This window comes from Raphanus sativus, chromosome 9 (assembly GCF_000801105.2).
Source record: "Raphanus sativus cultivar WK10039 chromosome 9, ASM80110v3, whole genome shotgun sequence".
Classification (NCBI taxonomy): domain Eukaryota; kingdom Viridiplantae; phylum Streptophyta; class Magnoliopsida; order Brassicales; family Brassicaceae; genus Raphanus; species Raphanus sativus.
This window is the reverse complement of record NC_079519.1, coordinates 28562078-28583668: the sequence shown is the minus strand read 5'-3', so window position 1 is coordinate 28583668 and position 21591 is coordinate 28562078. Positions and strand designations below refer to the sequence as shown.

The window sequence follows — 21591 nt, the reverse complement described above, 5'->3', positions numbered from 1 at the left end:
ATAGTAGTATAAAGAAAAGAACATTAGTGATTTAATGTATGTTAACTATAAAGTATAAATATGTATTTAATTTAAAAACTTACAAAACAAATGTTAGATCCAACATAATGTTTCTGTTTTAATAAGATAGATGGTTTATTAAGAACAAAGTTAATGATGTCCTGAAGAAAGTTATAATATGGTTTCTTTTTGCATCGTAACATCTTTTGGTTTTCTATCAACTCATTTATTCTAATGGTTTTTTGTAATTTTCTTAAAATAGAGCAACAGTAGAAAAATATTCATGACTATAACATTTGTATTATCGAATTTAACAAATAAATAATAATGAAAATTAATAAATTTTGTATTCAAATCTCATCACATAAACCGCATCTTTCACAGTCAGTTTTGATACAAAGGTGGCTATGATGATATTGGAAATAACCAAAACCGGTTCGGTTTATTTCCGGATTGGAATACCGGAGATGCCTTTGAGACCCATCTTAACCGCTGTTTTTCGGAACAGAGCAGGAGGTTTCTCTAAACCAATAGAATAGCAAAACCGGTTAGCTAACTCAGCCAACGTGGTTTTATCTCTACCGGTTTCTCGAACCGAGTTGTAATAACCGAGCCAAGCATGGTAAGCTGCTTCTTTAATGCTTGTATCAATCTTACCCATCGACTCATCAACCTGCTCGCTCAAGAAAAAACAACACTCATCATCAATGTCCGGTTAAAGGTAACAACAAGAGTGAAAATAAAATTCAAAACAAACCTCAAGTTTAAATCTTGAATCAAGATCAGGAACTTGAATTGGTTCAATAGGCAAATCTTTAAGCTCATCAAGAAAGTATCTCTCCCATGGAGCAATCAAAAGCAACCCTTTGCCTCCTTTGCCTTCTCTCCCGGTTCTACCAAGCCTATGTATATACTGTTCTCTATCACTCGGTATACCTACCTATACCATGATAACATAGTTTTGATAAGAGATTGTTTCTGATATAAAACAAGTTTAGCTTTTGTGCATTACCTGAATAACCAAAGTAACATCTGGATAGTTCATTCCACGAGCAGACACATCAGACGTCACAAGAATCAGTCTTTTCGATTCTTTGAACTCGTCTGAGACACGTGTTCTATGGAGTTGAGCTTTCCTAGCGTGAATCTCCCTAACGTTCAGCTTCATTTCCCGGAGCAGATTGTACATCAGAGATGTTACCATACCGGTTGAACAGAACACTATTATCTGAGAGAATGAAACTGAAATAGTTGAGAGAATTGTAAAGATTAGGACATAAGAAAGAATTTGTTTACCTTATAATCAGCTGTGTTGTTGATGTGCTCTTTCAAAAGATGAGGTACTAAGTGGAAGTGAGATTCGTGTGGAGCAATAAGACAAGACTGCTTCACCTGAGAAACCAAAGAGCAAGAAACTCAATAACCACATCCAAACACAAAGCTTTTAAGACAAAAAAAAAAAGAAGAAGAGTTTAAGAGTTACCTTATCATGGGTCTCTACACAACCGAGACCAATTGTGTCGATGTATGAGTGATCTCTTTTCAAAACAAGCTGAGATACTCGACGTACCTCTTTAGGAATGGTTGCAGAAAAGAGAAGAGATTGTCTTTGACGAGGCAAACAATCAATGATCTTTTCGACATCCCTCCTGAATCCCAAGTCTAGCAAGAGATCTGCCTCGTCCACTACAAACAACTTCAGCGCCATCAAACGCGACGTTATGTTAGACTTATTCTCTATATGATCCAAAAGCCTTCCCGGAGTTGCAATGAGTATCTGCAACAAAGAGAACAAGATTAGCCACAACGGAGTATAACACAAAAAGAATCATGAGCGGTCAAACCTGGCATGGCTCGGACTGCAGGCGTTGCTGATCACGTTTGAACCTGGTACCTCCAATCAGAGTCTGAACATCGATCCCGTCATGGTATTTGAGCAGAGCCTTGCCTTCCGCAGCTATCTGGCTTGCAAGTTCTCTTGTGGGACATAGGATAAGAACGAGTATTGGAGGAACTCTGTGAACACCGTTGCTGCTTTCCGTAGCTTTCAGAACTGTTTCAATTGCAGGAAGCTGTTTTTTCTCAATTTAACAGCGTTATCTAAAGAAACAACAAAAAGCTCATCACATTGGGACAACGGAGAGATTGTGAGATACCAAAAAGGCCATGCTTTTCCCTGTTCCGGTTTTGGCTTTGACCAATGCATCTTGACCTGCTTTCCATAAATAATGATCCTTTGAGGACAAAGAAGAACTTAAAACCAAAAAGCAGAGTAATCAGAAACAAACAAGAAAGATGCAAACCGTCAAGGCATTCAGAGAGAGTAGCATCTTGTACTCTAGTCATCTTAACAATGCCAGAAGCAGAAAGTGCCTTTAGAGTCAAAGGAGATATACTAGACTCATCAAATCTGCAAAACAAAAACCTCCATCAAGATCCAAACTTGACAAACCAAAAGCCTAGACGGTGTTGTTAATTGATATACCTTCTTCCACTGTAAATTGAGTCACGAGGCTCTCCACTCTCCTCCACTACATTCTCCACAGACTTCCTTTTGCTAAGATCTTCTCTAACATCATTGATATCCAACGGAGGATAAAGCTCTTCCTCACTGACATTCCTCTGCACTCTTTTCGTCAGTCTGAAATCATGGTTCCCTAAAGAAGCACTGCTTCCTGTTCTCCTCACATCCATCCACCCACCCATCTTCCCATCTTCCTCCTCTGAATCTTCTTCTTCAGTCGAGCTATCGTTCTTCCTAAACTTCCTCCGACCAAACAAACCTTTGTTCCTCACAACATTACTCACACTCTTCACCTTCTCCTTCTTACCAGCAAAACCAGGAGAGAAAGGACTCAAAGTATCAAACTTTCTACCATCAAACTCATCTCCTTCGTCACAAGAACTCTCATTCCTCTTAAACCTACCTCCTCTACTCATACTCGAAAACCCTCTCCTACCATCACCACCCACCGAACCTAACCTCCTAACATCAATTACCGAACTTGACCGTGACCCACCATTCCCCACGCGATTCAACCTCGACCCTTTAACAACAGGCCCATCGTCTTCGTTCCACAGATCCTCAGCTCCGGCTTTCATAAACCGATCGGCCAAGGACTTGATATGCTCTTGGGGACTCAACGGTCCGTGGCTCTGATTCGGTTTTTTCGCCGCCGTGTTTTCGTTGGAATCGCGGTTTCCTCCTCCCAGCATCTTGGCTCGGATCTCTGATCGGATCCGAGCCTCGTAGAGCTGCTTCTCTTGGTCCAAGAGCTTGTTCTCTTTCTCTCTGGCTTTCTTCTCGTGCATTCGTTTCCACTGCCACTTGTTGAGGCCTCCCGGGAAGGTTCTGGGACCTCCGCCCATGTTTCGAGAGAGGATTAGGCGGCTCCATATGGATCCGGATCGTTCCCGGAGAATCGTCGAGTACATTTCCGGTGATTTCTAGAAGAAAAGAAACAGAGTGATGAAGGAAGGTTTTAGCCTTTTTAGGGTTTAAGGTTGTCATTGTAAGCGCTTCAGTGATGTTATCCGGTTTGGTTTTCTTAAAAAGTCGGTATGTAATTGAACCGGCAGGAGAGATTTTTAATTTTGCTATCTTATCAACCCCTTGGTTGATCCGTTTAACCGGTAAAAAATCCAATTAGAGATCAATTCCTTGGTTGGTTAGCCTTTCCGGGCCGGTTTTCATGAGAAATAGGCGTCGCAAAAATCAACAATTTGGTTATGTTTTATTAGGCATTAACAATTTGGTTATGTTTTAAAATGCCTGATGAATATAAAACCTAGACTTTTGAAATACTCGCGTCAAATACAACTTGTATCTGCTTAAATTGATTGACTACAGAGTAAAAAGCATGAAGAGAAGAAGTGGTTCTTGTTCCTCTCTACACAGTCCTTTTGCAAAACAATGGTTGTGGATTGAATAAGGGAACATTCCAATAACGAGTTAACAAGAACCATTGTCCTGGAGTGTATCATCCAGGCATTACTATTGAGTTTACTATTGAGTTTCAGAAAAAAACATTAAAAGGTCGAAACTTTCACACATTATTACAACTGGAGCAGTGGAATTCCACTAGATTAGACAGAACCTTAACATAAGCTGTACCCAGAATCTAATTAGACAAACCAAATTCAATGAAGAGATCAAATGCGGCTCTGAGAACTAAGTCTGAGAGAGAGCCAGGGAGGTCAATGTCCAAACGTATACGTTTTAACTCGTCCCAAACCCATTCTCTGATTCCATTACACAAGTACAAACCAAAAAAAAAAGGCAAACATTCCCAAACTAAGAAATGTCAGCACGATCAAGCATATCAATCAAAGTCATCTTCCTCGGAAACCTAGGAGGAAGCCTCAACACCAACGCATCCTCAATCTCAATAGGAAGATGCGTCGCCACGATCACAATCCCGCCTCTCTTCCTATGCTCCCCGATCACAAACTCAAGCAGCCTCACCCCTTCATCATCCAACGCCACGGACGGCTCATCCAAAAGCCAAATGGGCCTATCGATCGCCAACAGCCTGGCGATCTGCAGCCTCTTCCTCTGCCCCATGGACAGCATCCTCGACTTCTCCTTCACCAGCCTCCCCAGCCCCATGAGCTCCAGCGCCGGCTGTGCCTTCCCGACCTTGCTCTCGAGGAGCTCGAACCACTGGACGTTGTCGAGGACCGTGAACCGCTCCTTGATGGCGTCTTTCAGGGAGATCCAGTTGAGCTGGAGCTTGTACTGCTGGAAGATTCCTGATTTCGTGATGTCGTGGCCGTTCCAGAGGATCTCTCCCGCGGAGGGTTTGGAGAAGCCCGCGAGCATTCGTAGGAAGGTTGATTTGCCGGATCCGTTGGTTCCGGTTAGGACGAGGGCGCCGCCGTCGTGGAGGGAGACGTTTACGTGTTTTAGGATCTGCTGGGCGTTTCTCATGCAGGAGACGTTTTTTAGGAGGAGGCGTGGGGTTGGTGGAGACATGTTTGAGGGGGACGAGGAAGAAGAATGTGAAGAAACAAGTGTTGAAACAGAGCTTCGGCTGCGGAGAAGAGAGGAGGAGAGGATTCTCAAACACAGGCGTTTCGTTGGCTGTGTGTGGTTATTGGGCTTGTTATGGGCTTTTATGAAAACAAAGCTTCTTCTGTATATTAAAACTCTGTCTCCTATGGTTTCTTTTTCTCTTCTGCTATCCCTTGAGAGACTAATTGGGTAATGTGTTAAAGCTTGAAACTTTTCAGCTTTGTGGTATTCTTCATTGTAACCTTGAAGTAGTTGGATTTTTTTTTTTTGTAACCTTGAAGTAGTTGTGATATGGGATCAGAGAACAGCTGAACTAGGTATTCATGTCTGGTTTTGTTGAACTCTTATTTTCATAACATTTAGTACCCATGGATTCAAGTGGTATGTACCTGTCTACCTAGGAGTTCTTCTCTATGATTAATCTATCAAATATTCAGGTGTGAAGCAGGTCAATGAATGGCAAGGAAGTTTATGAGCAACTTAGTTCCAGCATAATGAAACATCCGTTCTTAGCTCGAAATATGTGAACTTATCCACCACACCTGCTTTATATGCAGAGTAAGAGCAGGTAGCCTCCTTAATGTTATTAATCATGTCATTTGTATCGAGAATAGACTGTATATAAAAAAAGTTTTTGATGATAAACTCAAGTGAAAACAACCAGTTTCAAGAGAAAGTAAAGTGCTTTGTCATGCACCACTTTTCTGATTATTTAGATAAGAAAAGAACATAAAACAGAATTAAAACACAACCCAAAATGCTTTGTTCTTTAAGTCACCAATCAATCTGTATGTTCAGATTCACGACGATCTCTTCTAACAGGAGATTTGTCCTTCTTTCCCCTTGTCCCCCTCGCAGGTGCCTTCATCGGAGGCTTCTCAACATCGCCCGAGATGTCGAGATGAACACCTGGATCATGAGTCTCGTACTTGGCGCCTATCATGATCGAGTTGTTCACAGCTTGGAAGTTGCTGTTAACAAAGGTGGTCAGGGAATCAAGCTCGTGGCCGCCATTTTTGTGGCTGTCTACATGGTTGTCGTCGTCAAGCTCAGTCTTCATGGTGGCTCCAACGTTGGTTCCAGAAAGCGTGATGACTCCGATGCCATCTTCCTCCTCTTCTTCATATTGGCTCGGTCCTGCCTTGTCTGCTCCCATGTGGGTTAACGAGGATATCATGTTTTTAAGATCGTGGTCGAAGTGTTGTTGTCGCTTGCGCTTCTCTGGTTCGCTTCTTGACTCGCTTAGCTTCATTTTTTATCTCAGGCTTTTAACACTCGAAGAATAGATGGGAATGCAAGTAATGCAAATGTACATCTCTAAGTATATATTTATAAAATTTCAGAGCAAAAGCAGTGCCTTGTGTTGCAATTAAAGGATTGGAATGGAATGACTTTCAAGTGGGTTTAAGAATAACTTTTGGAGATTGACAAAAGAATGGTTTAAGTATCATGATAAGATGTTGCATTTAAATACTTATATGATGGATTGTGATCAAAACCGGTTTTGTTTTGCAGAACCGGAGGAGATGTCTCAACAGACTTTTTTGTCTTTTTTTCTTAATTAATGTGGACATGTCTATTGTTGTTTTCACTTGAGACTGTGAGTTTGAATTTGTTGTTTGAACTTGACAACATTTTCTTTAGTACTTTTATTTAACATTAAAAATGGTTTAAGTATCATGATAAGATGTTGCATTTAAATACTTAGATGATGGATTGTGATCAAAACCGGTTTTGTTTTGCAGAACCGGAGGAGATGTCTCAACAGACTTTTTTGTCTTTTTTTCTTAATTAATGTGGACATGTCACTACAAGAAAACAAATAATTAACGAGGGCCATTTTCCTCGTTAATTCCTCGTAAAAGGAGGTTTACGAGGAATTAACGAGGAAAAGCCTTTGTCGTTTTTCGTCCGTCGTAAAAAAGGATTCGTCGCCATTTCCTCGTAGAATAGTGAGGTTTCGATTTCCTCGTAAAGACGAAGTTAATATTTCGTCGTAAGTTCCTCGCCCCCTTTCCTTGTAAATCACTCGCCTAGCTTCCTCGTACAAACCACGTGAACCACGCGTCGTTACTTACACGTAAGATCCTTGAAATCATATCCTCGTAAATTCGATGTAATATCCTTGAAAGGATTTCCTCGTAAAATCGATGTAGAATCGTTGAAAGGTTTTCCTCGTAAAAACCTCGAAAGCCTTTCCTCGTAAAGACCTCGAAAGACTTTCCTCGTAAAAACCTCGAAAGCGTTTCTTCGTAAATTTCTCGGAAACATTTTCGTCGTAAATAACTCGTAGACTTCCATTTTTCGAATTAATAAAATATTATTTGATAAATATAATAATTATTAATTTAACAAAATAAAAATATTTAAATATTGGATTTATAAATAAATTTTAAATAAAATTCACAAGCAACAAAATATTTTATATATAATTAAGTTTTGGATTTTATAATACATAAACCGAAAAAAAACTAAAAAAACTAAGGCTCGTTCATCGCCTCGTAGAATTCCTCGCTCCTCCTCGTAACATCCTCCTCGTTATGTGTGCCCGATGACTCGCCTGGAATGGGATTTTGTTGTTTCATGTTCCTCAACAAAGCTTCCCATTCCGGATTTGTGGACGCTATAACGTCGATGAAGGCTTCGAGTCCACTCACACGGCTTTTGGTCGCGCCCAGCTCGGAACGCAACTGAGTGACTTCTTCGGTCTGTCTCTGAGCATAAGATGATGTCGCTCTCGGGACATCATTGACGGAACAGATCCCCAACGTACGTCCATTTTTCTTAGGGACAACCTTAAAAACAAAAAAATTATATTTGTTAGTTAAATTTAAAAGGGAAATTTAATCAATTAATAATTAAAAAGATATAATGTTAAAAAATTTACCTCCTCGTAAATCTTATCCACTTCAGTTGTGGATAAGGTAACTGGTAATCCGTCGCCGGACTGCTGGGTCAGCTGAGTCTGGCGCTCCTCAACCCGAGCAATTACGTTGTTGTAGATTTGCTCGGACTTGCCATCTAAAAACTGGCCCGCCTTGTTTTTGTGGGTCCGCTCGTAAAGTTCCGGAAGAGTCGGGAGACGTCCCAACTCTTTGGCCTAAAAACATTTAAGAAAATTGTTAGAAATATATTTAATTATATTAAAAATAATAATTAAATATTTAATTACGTACCATTTTCAAACGGACACCGGCATGTGGTTTTTGGCCCGTAGAGTGTAGCATCGGGCCGTTACCGTGCTCGTCTACCGTGTTACGGGCGGCAGCACAAATGTTTGCGATCCTAATGGAGTTAGGATCCTTCCAGTAACGGATGAGGCCGTCCCAAACATCCGTGGTAAGCTCAGCGGGTTTGCCACGGGTGTACCCCTTGACGATCCAGGCACCCTTCCAGTTGCAAACCGTGTCCGACAAGCGAACTTGCGCCTTTTCGTAAAACGCCTTCCTCACTCTCTCACTGACCCCGATGGACCAATGATACTTTTGCTGCAAAAAAAATTAATAATTAGTTAATAAAAAAAAATTAATTAATAGAATTACTTACAGCGTAAATCTTGAACCACGTCTTTCGGATGTAGATCGGCGTCAATTTCCAGTTTGGATGCGCCATGGAGAAGTAACCTTTAATCGTCTCGGTTACATCTGTCGCAAGGGAATTGTCAACCCCAAACCTGGAAAAAAATGAAAATTTAAATTATTTAATGAAGTTATAAATTAAAATAATTATTTAAAAAATACACTTACCATAAAGTCCCGTCGGGTCTGTCGGGGTCTATGATTGGTAAACCAGCTCTGCCTGGCATACCAAGAATATCCTCGACAGTGTACTGCGAGAAGGGAACAGTAGGTGGCACCATGAGATCGGGATGAACAGCGGCGGGGATCTCAGGAGGAGCCATCGGAGGAGGCACCGGAGGAGCCATCGGAGGAGCCATCGGCTGAGCCATCGGCTGAGCCATCGGCTGAGGCTGAGCCATCGGAGGAGGAATCGGAGGGAAGAAATGCTGAGTCTCGGGAACAGACTCCTGATCCGAAGAACCTGAACCGCCGGCACCTGAAAGAAGAACCTGGCGGGTCTAACTGACTACCAGGCTCACCGAATATCTCCCTGTAGTGAGCAGTAAGCATGCGCTGGCGAACCTGCAAAAATATATTTTTTTGAGATTATGATCATCAATAATTAAAAAGCTATCATCAATAATTTAAAAATCTATCTAACAAACATAAAATCCGTAAACCTATCTAAATTCTCTAAACTAACCACCTAAATTAACCACCTATCTAAATTGTCTAAACTAATAAAGGGGGCGAGGAAATTACCATTTTCGGAGGAGAGAGGAATGGGAAAGGAGTTAGAGACGAAATGGGGAGGAAGTGGAGAGGAAGTTGGGAGGAATGGACAGTGTGAGGTTTGTGAGGTTGTATATATAAGTTACGGAGGTCTCGCAATTTCCTCGTAAGTTTACGAGGAATTAAAGAGGCCCGTGTTCCTCTTTCTCGTAAAAACCTCGTAAGATTACGAGGAAATTGCGAGGCCCGTCCCAAATTAAACGATAAATTAGCGAGGCCCGTCTTTTTGTTACTCGTAAAACCCTCGTAACATTACGAGGAAATTGCGAGGCCCGTCCCAAATAAAACGATGAAATTTCGAGGCCCGTCTTTCTGTTCCTCGTAAATGCTTCGTAAGTTACGAGTTATTAACGAGGTTATTTTCTAAACCTCTAAACTCTAAACCCCAAACCTTAAACCCCATCTTTCTTATATTCTACTTCATATATTCATAACATATCAAACCTCAAAATTTATAACCACAATTCTTTAACTTCTAATATCAATCTCTTCTTCCTAATTTAAACTTATACAAAATCAAATTATTTATTTAAATATAATCATTTGAAGATTTGAAAATATAATCATTTGAAGATTTGAAAATATAATCTTTTGAAGATTTAAAAATATAATCTTTTGAAGATTTAAAAATATAATCTTTTGAAAATTATAAAATTATTAATGGGGTTTGGAGTTTTGGATTTAGACAAAATAGATAAGAAAGATGGGGTTTGGGGTTTGAGTTTTAGGGGTTTAGACAACATATCTCGTTAAAACCTCGTAAACCTACGAGGAAATAACGAGGAAATAAAAAAAAAAAGAAAGCCTCGTTAATTCCACGTAAGCTTACGAGGTCGTTACGACGATTTGTGCTTACGTAGAATTAACGAGGCCCGTGTATTTCTTTTTTTCTACTTTCCTCGTTATTTCGTCGTAAATTACGAGGAATTAACGAGGTTTTCTTTCTAAACCTCTAAAATCAAAAACCCCAAACCACAAACACCATCTTTCCTATCTTCTACTCTTCATATTCCAATCCCAAACCTCAATCCTTTATTTTTCATTCAAAACCTCAAACTCAATATTTTTTTTTATAATCGAATCACATGCATTAAGTCTGAAAATCAATCATATTAAAACACAAATACATCAATCAGATACATTTTCGTCATCACTAGAAACATCATCATTTTCATTAAACTCGTCTTCAACAGCTTCATCTGTGCCATCGTCGGTAAGATCTTCATACTCATGATTATGCGGATCAATGAGAAGAATGTCATCAATTTGTTGTTCAGGTTCCTCGACTTCATTTATCTGTTCTTCTTGCAATGGTGGTTCTTCTCCACTTATGATTCGTCCTCGAGGTGTAACTTTGATCACGGATAACCAATTTATTCCCGATTCTCTCATCCGAGGGTATGGAAGGTAGCTAACTTGATCTGCTTGTGAAGCTAAGATGAAAGGCTCGAATTTGTTGTACCTGAAAATAAAGAAAACATAGAAATAAGCTTATTCTACTCATGTATGCCAAATAAAGAATTTGTTGTACCTTCTTCCACCATTGACATCAACTACACCGAATTTGTTAAACCGAACACCTCTGTTGACGACGGGGTCGAACCACTCACATTTGAAGAGGACGCATTTCAGCTTCAATATCCCTGGAAATTCCACTTCGATAATCTCTGTCAAGATACCGTAGAAATCGGTTTCCCCTTTCACACATATTCCATAGTTACTGGTTGCCCGCTGTCTACCATACTCATATGTGTGAAAAGTATAGCCTCGTGTGAAATACATCTGTGAAGTGGTGACCTTTACATGTGGAGATTGAATTACTTCATGTAACCACTTAGGATAATCTGCATCGTCGTCAAAATCAACCTGCAAAAACAAAGTGAACGTTAAAATACAAATCATTTATGAATAAAGAGTTTGAGTTAATACCTGACTCTTCAACCATTTTATAAAGTGTTGATCTTTCCTTTTGTCTACGTCAGTTGTGGATATACCAGGGAATGTTTCTTCGACTTGTGAAACAAATAGGCTGTAAAATCACTTTTTATATTAATTAATATTTGGCAATTATATATATGTGTTAATTTATATATACGTGTCCATTTATGTTACCTTTCAAAATAACGAATCAATGGATCCTCACAATTAAGTAGAATATAGGTGTGTGCACTATGAGCGTCTTCTTCACTCGACCACCAAACCTCTTTTGATTTTCCACCCAGTCGCCCAATCTGGCTAAAGATGTCTGGAACACCAGCAACTGCGTATGTTGGCGCGACACCACCATCATCATATCTCCTTGGAGCTCTTTTCCGAGTACGTACTTTTGACGCAAAGTAGTACGATGTGAAGTGAGAAGTTTCTTCCGTCAAACTTCCAGCAATTATAGAACCTTCAACCTTTGCAAGGTTCTTTGCTTTTCCCTTCAAATATTTCATGGCTCGCTCATACTGATACATCCATCCGTAATGTACAGGTCCACGAAGCAATGCCTCATATGGAAGGTGGACAGCTAGATGCTCCATTACGTCAAAAAACCCAGGAGGAAATATCTTCTCCAAGTTGCACAATAAGATGGGAATGTTCTCTTGAAGCTGTTCCACGACTTCTACTTTAAGGGTGCGGGTGCTCAGATCCCTGAAAAATGCTCCAATGCCTTGTATATTCCAAAAACAATTATACACATATTAGTCATATATATTTCAAACTAAATCATTATATATAAAATAACTGCAATAATAAATATAGTACCTGCAAGTGCTTCATGTACGTTTGTAGGAAGTAGCTCCGCAAAAGCAAAGGGAAGTAGTCGTTGCATAAAGACATGACAGTCATGACTCTTCATCCCAGAGAACTTTTGACCCTTTTCAACGCATCTAGACAGATTTGAAACATACCCATCGGGGAATTTCACTTCTGATGCTACCCAGTTGAACAACACCGACTTTTTTTCTGAAGACAATCTGAATATCGGAACAGGAACTTGCCCATTGCTGTTTATATGTAACTCGCTTCTTGAGCAAATATCCGGCAAGTCTAACCTTGATTTTATGTTGTCTTTTGTCTTCCCCGGGACATTCAATATTGTATTCATGATGTTCTCAAAGAAATTCTTCTCTATATGCATCACATCGAGGTTGTGGCGCAGAAGAAGATCCTTCCAATATGGCAACTCCCAAAATATACTCTTCTTGTGCCAGTTGTGATGAACACCGTAAGAATCAGGCATATTAGGGGGAACATGCCAATTACCACCACGAGGAACTGTTTCCAAAACTCCATAGTAATCGAGTTGCTTTTCAGTTTCTTCTCCAGTTAAATATGGAGGAGGAGTGTCTCTCACAACCCTTTTGTGCCTAAACAATGTCTTGTTTCTTCGGTACGGATGGCCAATGGGAAGAAATCTACGATGACAATCGAACCAACTTGTCTTCCTCCCATTCTTCAGTTGAAACGCATCTGTCGCTCCATTACAATATGGACAAGCTAATCTCCCATGTGTAGTCCATCCCGACAACATCCCATAGGCAGGAAAGTCACTTATGGTCCACAAAAGCATCGCTCGCATCGTGAAATTCGTCTTCGTTGAGCAGTCATACGTCCTCTCCCCTGTTGACCACAAATCCTTCAACTCTTTTATCAGTGGTTGCAGGAAAACATCCAGCGACCTTTTAGGATGTTTCGGACCAGGTATTAATATGGTCAAGAATAGCAACTCCCGTTGCATGCACATCTCCGGTGGCAGGTTGTATGGCGTAAGAAAGACTGGCCACAATGAATATTGTCTCCCTGACATTCCGAATGGACTAAATCCATCTGTGCATAATCCGAGATACACATTCCGGATATTGCTAGCGAATTCCGGATATACTTTGTTAAAATGTTTCCAGGCTCTTGCATCTGATGGATGTGTCATCTCACCATCCGTCTGAGTATGCTCGGCATGCCATCTCATCTTTCCAGCAGTCTGCTCTGATTGGTACAATCTTTTCAATCTGTCTGTAATTGGTAGGTACCACATCCTTTGGTACGGTACCCTATTACGTCCCCGTCCTTGCGGCTTGAATCGTGGCTTCTTGCAGAATCGACATTCTTCTAACTTCTCATCATTTCCCCAGTAGATCATGCAGTTGTCGATGCAAACATCTATCATCTCCGAAGGCAACCCAAGACTATACACCAGTTTCTGAATCTCATAATAAGAATCAGCAGACACATTGTCTTCCGGCAAATACTCTTTGAACAAGTCTGCCCATTCATTCATGCAACTTTCAGGTAGATTGTGATCAGTTTTAATATTCATCATTCTAGCAGCCAACGACAATTTAGAGAGACCTTCTCTACAACCACTGTAAAGTGGTTGATTCGCCGCATTTAACATTTCATAAAACTTTTTTGCATCTATGTTAGGTTCTTCATCTTCATCATGAGCTACAAATGCATCAGTTACCATATCATGAACCCTATCAAAATCTACCATCTGCTCCTCCTGATGGTAACTAGGTTCATTATGCAAATGAAGAGCAACCGGTTCTTCCTGAAAATTGCTATTACTACTACTAGCTTCATTCTGATCATAATTATTATAACCTTCTCCATGTTGAAACCAGATATAGTAATTTGGCGTGAAACCTCTATTTATTAAATGCTTCCAAACATTTTCACGATTTGCCAATTTCGAATTGTTGCATTTCCGACATGGACAGAACATCTTACCGCTTTCTAGGGCGAGCGGTGTGGAATCTGCTTGATGCATAAATGTCTCCAGTCCCGCAATGTATTCTTTCGTCACTTTCCCGTTAGCATCTCTATGCATATACATCCACCTCCGCAACTCGTAGACATTCCCAGAGCCTGACATTTTTTTCCTTTCACGTTTTTCTTTTTTTTTCTTGTTGGTGTGTTTAAAATGATGTTGAAACTTCCATATTTATAGAAAATTTTCGAATCTGGTAGTTGAAGTTTTGCGATGAATTTGCGAGGAAAAGGTAGGTAGCAAAAAAAAACGTGCTTTAAAATTCTTCGTTAAGTTCACGTATATCATTTCCTCGTAAAGGTGACGTAAATTTACGTTGATTTAACGAGGAAATTATATTTCCAGTTTTCCTCGTAAAGATAATGCAAGCTTTACGTGGTTTTTACGAGGAAAATGTATTTCCTCGTAAAGACCACGTAAAGTTACGTGGGCTTTACGACGAAATGTTATCTTCGTTAGTTTACGAGAAAATAACGAGGTTTATTTCTTTCGTTGTAAATTCCTCGTAAGTTCCTCGTACATTTACGAGGATTTTATTTCCTCGTTAACTTTCCTCGCCAAAATGCTGTTTTCTTGTAGTGTGTCTATTGTTGTTTTCACTTGAGACTGTGAGTTTGAATTTGTTGTTTGAACTTGACAACATTTTCTTTAGTACTTTTATTTAACATTAATTTCATTATTTCATTATGAATTATGAGAATTGTTACATCTTTAACTATAACCCATAATTTTATTTTTGTTAGGACCATATTAGGAAGACTCAATTGCTTTAATCGTAAAAGTGAGAGAGAAGAAAAAAAACTAAACATATTTAGATTAGTAACTCTATTTAACCAATGTTGTTAAACAGGTGTCTTTGTTTCTTCTTTTGTTTCAGTTCCTTTCCCAAGTCGTTTGGCTTGTGCTACACTCAGTTTTCTGATTTTAGATTCAATGACAAAAGAAAAAGTGTTCATCATCCTCACAAGAAAAGATGTGAGATGATGAATCCACGTTTTGGCTCCTATTATAGTGACAACTTCTTGTCTTGTGGTAATGTCTGATCTCTAAAGAATCGAGTGATCTTAAAACACATGTTGTCCTTGCTAACTCATCTAGTATTTTGTTTTAATTAAAACCATTAGCAAAGTATAAACAAAGCAAAAAGTTCAAGGCTCGCAAAAATGACAATATTTACATCTCCCACACCACAAACATGGTTGGAAAAATTACTATCTTGTATATAAAATTCTCTATGAAATTCAAACAAAATTTAAACTATTCCTTTAATCAGTCCATATACCGTGACAAGTGTTACAACGAGTGAATGATCGATACGTGGCTTCACCTCCAAAGTTAACACATCTTCCCCCAATGTAACTCCATTTGATGATTGTTTTGGTTTTACCTATAAAAGTAGTTTGAGTTTCAAAAAAAAAAAACCTATAAGAGTAGTTTTCTCTATTTAACAATGCACTCTTTCAAATTCAATAATGATTTTATTTTTGTATATAAATCTACCTTTGCAATGATGTTTCCATTGACGTCTATAATCTGAAAAACAAATTTGGGGTCAAATCTTAAAATCCAAAAGACTTCATTGGTCTCATCTCGAACTTCCCAATCTCCATCTCTACTACAAGACCTTTTGATCTTGACAAAAGGTTTTACTTCCTCAGTGCTTGACAGCGTCCCGCATTCTTTATACACACACCAACTCCCAAAGAGCCATAATTTCTGCAAAAATTATTTAACAATAGATATAATTATTTAAACATATATAGGATTATTCATATTTATGATCATCATTAATATACAAACATCCATTTCCACGGAGGAAAACTGAATCGTACTTACAGTTTTTATATTATGGTTGCTTTACTCGTTTTATATAAAGTTTCTAAATGAATTTAAACTTTGAGCAAGAGAAACTTCAGCTAACTCTTTCTATAAGGAGTAGCTTTTAGTTTTCCTCTAACTTCGGTTAACTAATATCATGACTTAAACCGGAATAAACTAGGGAGAAAGGAAGAAGAAGAACTAAAGAACCTGGATTTATTAATTTGGAGATGTATTTTCATTTTGAACTAGAGAATCTTTCAACTAACATTTTCGTTTTAAATATTTTAATTAGAAATAGTTCATTAGTTACCTTTTTTCGGATGGTGAAAAGAATATTTCCATGGAGATCCATGATGTGCACTTCATTGCTAGATTTGTCATAGTTTTCGACCCGGTACGTAATCTCTCCATTGGAATTGTAAACCGTTAGACCATTGGTTTGATAAACCAGAGACTTCATCCAAACCGTGAAAGTCTCTCTCTCCATACTCATGTATGGTGAAGAAACGCCTGCTTGAGGAAAAACCCTAGCCATGGTAGAGAGAGACGGACAGAAAGAAGAGAGATCGAGATTGTATATATCGATCTATCTTCAACCACGAATATTTTGAAAATGAAGTTGAAAGTTGAAGAAGTCTTATACACCTCAATGATGTACATTTGTATGATATAATATATAAGCCTTCTTTTACTTATCTTTATTCTAAAAATAATAATAATGAGGATCACTTTGAATTTGTCTAATTTTCTTCCAGCGCCTGATTCATGTACGGCGACTAATAATTTAATATTTGACATCGCAATTGTATATATATAAATGACTTTCGTTTTGGTATAATAAAAACATTGGATTTTTTTTTATTTTTAATAATTGTTTTGACCCCAAAAAGTCGTTTGTAATATACATATTTACAATGTTTGTTAAGTAAATAAATCATTTATTTAATAACTGTATCTTTCACATGCCTCTGTGGAAGTAGAATCGACAACAAAACATTTTTTAGTTACTACCTCACAAAACGAAATTTAAATTAAGATGACACTAACTTTTGCTTTTGAGAAACATACACTAATTTGTTCAAAGAAAAAAGAAACATACACTAACTTTTTTTTAGGAATCAGGTGTTAATTCTCTTAACATACACTAACTTTACATATTAGGAATCAGGTGTTAATTCTCTTAAAGCCGACAAATGTCAATTTCATTGTTTCGAAATTAATTAAAATCTCATCTTTCTATTAAATGTATTATTCTTCTCACAACCTCCCACCGTTGGCTCTCATTTTCAGGTTTGCTGTATTTTATGGAAATTGTTTTATGCAGTATTCATTTAGTTATCGTGATGTCATACAAAAAAGTATACACAATTAAAAAAGATGAAGATATATTTATAAAAGGAAGATCCATTAAAATATTAACACCGCATTTCACAAGTATTATATGTTGATAGTGGACTTATCTGCGGGATGTCCTTAATTGGTATTTAATATACGAGTCTCTACGAATTGTTACGTGCAGTATAAACAGAAAAAGAGTTAATTTGTCACTCAAGAAGGTGATGGGACGAACATGAATAAGATAGCACCCCAAAAAAAAATTCTTAACTTCATCATTGGAATCGATTCAGCCCACAAACATAATTTAAAGTGGATAATTAATCAGTCTTCTCTAGAATGACTCACAAAGTCGGTATACGTAGACATTTGATTAATCTGAATTATCCTCCAAATTTTATAATCTAATAATGTTTATCATTCGGTATAGTGGGTCACATGTTTCGTTCCACACCACAAATTACACCCTTTTCAAAGTTTAGTTATATTGGGCGACGGAATTTTAATACTTAGTACGTACGTGAATTACGTAGTTATTTATCACATACGGTTAAAGATAACGCACTCCGTATCATTTTATAACATTTGTTCATCTTATCATTCTGTAACATTTATTAGAAGAAACATACGTAGGATCATGCGCGACCGTATAAACTAATCTATAAAGGGTACAATATTAGAAAAAGACCCCCAGATGTGTATCCTTATTCAGTATGGGACCCTAATGTTTGACATCATTGCAAAATTCAAACATTTAAGAACCTTATAATTAATTCGAGAGTTTAAGTTTGGGCATGTTTTGTCTCATATCATTCATAAACAATAATGAACTAGATTTTGACCCGCGCTTCGAAAGCGCGGATATTTTTCATTTTATGAAATATATTATTTGTTTGTAATTATTGAATTTATTTATTTTAATAAAATTTTCTTTATAATAAATTCGACACATAGAGTGTCTCTAATAAACTATATATTTCTCTAGTTTTGTTTTATTCGCTCTTCAATCAACATATTTATTTGATTTGTTGTTAAAATAAATGACTATAGACTTTGATCTCTGCACTTCCGCGGATGTATATTTTTAAAAATATGATGATATTTTGTTTTTCATGTAATTATTAGGGTTTGGCAAAATGAATCCGAGGAACAGAACTGATACCAATCCGTAAATATAGTACCAAACCTGAACATAAATTGATTAAATATTCGAATTATTCAAAATTTTGTTAGTTAGAGAATCGAATCGGATCCGAACCGAAGTATTCGTGTACCTGAATTTATCTAAAAATAGATTTATATATTTATATATTAATTATTTTTATATTTAACGTATATAAAACATCAAGAATGATACCTTTAAATTGGTTTAAAATACTTGAAAATATATATAGATAGTCAAAAACAAATATCTAAAATAGTTAAAGTATATTCAAATCACCAAAAATACTTAAAATAATTATTGATTTCATATCCAAATTTTTAAATCAAACCAATTGATATGTTAAGCTTAGGTATTCTGACATATGTTACTTAAATTTATAGGTAATATATTACTTTATTTATAGATTTTGAGAAATTTTAAATATATAGTGATTTAAAACTTTAAAAATAATTTAAATATGTTATCCAAACCCAAACCAAAACCGTAAAGATCCAAATCAAACTCAAACAAAAATTTAGAAACATCCTAATAGGACTGAAATCTTTGACCTCGAAAACCCGAAACGCAAACTGATCAGAACCAAACCCGTATGGATGTCTGAAAACCCATCCTTAGTCATTATTATATATCGTATAATTGCATCATATAATTAATCGTATTTTATATGTACCATCATATAAGTAATCATATAATTAATAGTATTTAATATGTATCATCATATAAATAATTACATATATTATATTTTAAAATTTTAATATGAAATATAAAAACCATGATTTGAGTTGGTATTTCAAATTGGGCTTTGTATTGTATTTTTCTTATATATATTGATAACATTCTTTTATAATGGACTTAATAACTTAAGCCCATTACCTTTTCTATTTAATACTACTATCTTTGTTTCCAAACAATTTTTTTTTTTAAAAGACTACAATCCATGTTTCCAAACACACCAAATTTTTTTAATACTCTTATCCAAGTATCCAAACACACCGAATTTGTACTTCAGCTTTAATAAGATAGACTAGATTTTGACCCGCCCTTGAAAGGGCGGGTATTATTTTCACTTTTATGAAATATATTATTTGTTTGTAATTATTGAATATATTTATTTTAGTAAAATATTTTTTATAATAAGTTCGACATATAGAGTATTTCTCGTAAACTATGTGTTTTTGGCTTTGTTTTATTCTCTCTCTAATAAATATATTTATTTGGCTTGTTACTAAAATAAATAATTTTAGAACGCAAAATGTATAATATTTTAATATTGATATTTTGTTTAAACAATGTGACATATTTCTATATTAATTAAATTATTGTATTTTCATTTTTTATACAAATAAAAATATTTGTGTAGTTTGTTGTTAAAAAAATTGATTTTGAATGCAAGTATACAGTATTTTTATATTAATATTTTGTTATGTGCAGCCATTATATTTTGTTCAAATATAAATCATTTCAAATACTTTCGTTATTTGAACATTTTTAGTTTCCTATACATTAGAACAAAATTCATACAGACCCGGGGGATTCAATTTGAAACTCACACATAAATTTATATCCAAAAATGGCCTAATATCAAAACCAAAAAAATCTATACCCGAAAAAATTGACCAGTACTTAAATGGGTACCCAAATATTTATTTCTAACGGATTCCGTAAACAAATAAAAAATATTTTATGTGTTTGGCTAAATTAAGTGAAATATAAAATTTTATTCAGTAATATTTGTAAAATATTAATAATGATCAATATATGAATATCGATTTGTTTCAGTAAGTTTTGGAATTGTAATTAATGAATTTTAATTGATTTGAAATGCAGTGGTATAATCTGTAAATAAAAAATACAAAAAAGGAAGTACCTAAAAAGAAATATCAAAACCCAAAAAATATATACCCGAAAGAAACGACCCGTACCTAAATGGATACATGAATGTATATGCCTAACTGATTTTGTAAACAAATAGAAAATATTTTTATGTGTTTGGATAAATGAAGTTAAATATAAATTTTTATTTACTAATATTTTTACAATATTAATAATGATCAATATATGAATATCGATTTGTTTAGATAATTTTGAAATTTTAATTAATTAATTTAAATTAATTTTAAATGCAATGGTAGAATCTATAAATAAAGAAAACACAAAAAGAAGTACTAAAAAGAAATTTCAAAACCCAAAAAAACTATATCCGAAAGAAACGACTCGTACCTAAATGGGTATCCGAATGTTTATGTCTAACTGATTTTGTAAAAAAAAAATATATATATTTTTATGTGTTTGGTTAAAATAAGTGAAATGTTTTTTAATAGTAATTTTACATATTAATAATGATCAATATATGGAGACATCAATTTGTTTAGATAAGTTTGGAATTATAATTAATTATTTTCATCTTATCATTCTGTAACATTTATTAGAAGAAACATACGTAGGATCATGCGCGACCGTATAAACTAATCTATAAAGGGTACAATATTAGAAAAAGACCCCCAGATGTGTATCCTTATTCAGTATGGGACCCTAATGTTTGACATCATTGCAAAATTCAAACATTTAAGAACCTTATAATTAATTCGAGAGTTTAAGTTTGGGCATGTTTTGTCTCATATCATTCATAAACAATAATGAATATAGTTCTATCAATTTTGTCTCTTAAATGCTAAAGTGAGCTAACGATTAGAATTTAGAACACTATTGTCGGGTGTATGAAATTGTATTTAATTGTTTCATCGTACAATTTTTCGGGTTAACAATGAATATCATATGCTTTTTTCGGGCATTTAATTAAGTAAAACTTTGTGGGTTGCATTGGGGGAAGGAAAATATCATTTCATACCCAACATATCCCGATAAATTTAATTCATACCGACTTATATAGACGTATCAAAACATATATATATACTTATATGACCATGTCAAAATATAACCGACTTATGATTTTTGGGGAAATTATATATCAGTCGCCACATCAACTGCATGTTATTTAGCATTGATTTGAATCACATATATAACAAGACTGCAACACTAGCATTGTATTTGAATCATTAAAACACATATATAACTTTTATAAGGACAGCTTGTGATATGATCAAAATATTTACGAATATATCTCTTATATAAAATTAAAATTTAATTA

General features: G+C 36.0%; 5 protein-coding genes across 6 annotated transcripts; all 5 read right to left on the bottom strand.

The window, feature by feature from the left end:
* Positions 1-268: 268 nt before the first annotated feature.
* Positions 269-3488, bottom strand: LOC108823818 (probable DEAD-box ATP-dependent RNA helicase 48). Its single transcript, XM_018597102.2, has 9 exons — positions 2486-3488; positions 2304-2410; positions 2157-2212; positions 1845-2072; positions 1484-1777; positions 1297-1392; positions 1013-1228; positions 758-940; positions 269-673 (listed from the first exon to the last, which is right to left on the bottom strand). The coding sequence occupies exons 1-9, from the start codon at positions 3433-3435 to the stop codon at positions 443-445; spliced, it is 2361 nt and encodes a 786-aa protein (XP_018452604.1). The 5' UTR covers positions 3436-3488; the 3' UTR covers positions 269-442.
* Positions 3489-4024: 536 nt separating this feature from the next.
* On the bottom strand, positions 4025-5094 carry LOC108823378 (ABC transporter I family member 1). Its single transcript, XM_018596561.2, has one exon. It carries the CDS (start codon positions 4973-4975, stop codon positions 4295-4297), a length of 681 nt encoding a protein of 226 aa, XP_018452063.1. The 5' UTR covers positions 4976-5094; the 3' UTR covers positions 4025-4294.
* Positions 5095-5638: 544 nt separating this feature from the next.
* On the bottom strand, positions 5639-6328 carry LOC108823379 (uncharacterized). The gene has a single exon (XM_018596562.2). It carries the CDS (start codon positions 6264-6266, stop codon positions 5796-5798), a length of 471 nt encoding a protein of 156 aa, XP_018452064.1. The 5' UTR covers positions 6267-6328; the 3' UTR covers positions 5639-5795.
* A 4128-nt stretch (positions 6329-10456) lies between these two features.
* On the bottom strand, positions 10457-14636 carry LOC130500356 (uncharacterized). 2 transcript variants are annotated; one of them, XM_056995329.1, is made up of 5 exons: positions 12118-14636; positions 11479-12022; positions 11296-11395; positions 10898-11232; positions 10457-10828 (listed from the first exon to the last, which is right to left on the bottom strand). In XM_056995329.1, the coding sequence occupies exons 1-5, from the start codon at positions 14225-14227 to the stop codon at positions 10495-10497; spliced, it is 3423 nt and encodes a 1140-aa protein (XP_056851309.1). In that variant the 5' UTR covers positions 14228-14636; the 3' UTR covers positions 10457-10494. The 2 variants fall into 2 exon arrangements, with proteins under 2 accessions (XP_056851309.1, XP_056851310.1); XM_056995330.1 differs by lacking the exons at positions 10898-11232; positions 11296-11395 and having other exon boundaries at positions 12118-14633.
* A 590-nt stretch (positions 14637-15226) lies between these two features.
* Positions 15227-16618, bottom strand: LOC108837200 (protein LURP-one-related 4). The gene is made up of 3 exons (XM_018610266.2): positions 16254-16618; positions 15623-15838; positions 15227-15509 (listed from the first exon to the last, which is right to left on the bottom strand). The coding sequence occupies exons 1-3, from the start codon at positions 16476-16478 to the stop codon at positions 15375-15377; spliced, it is 576 nt and encodes a 191-aa protein (XP_018465768.1). The 5' UTR covers positions 16479-16618; the 3' UTR covers positions 15227-15374.
* Between the last annotated feature and the right edge of the window lie 4973 nt (positions 16619-21591).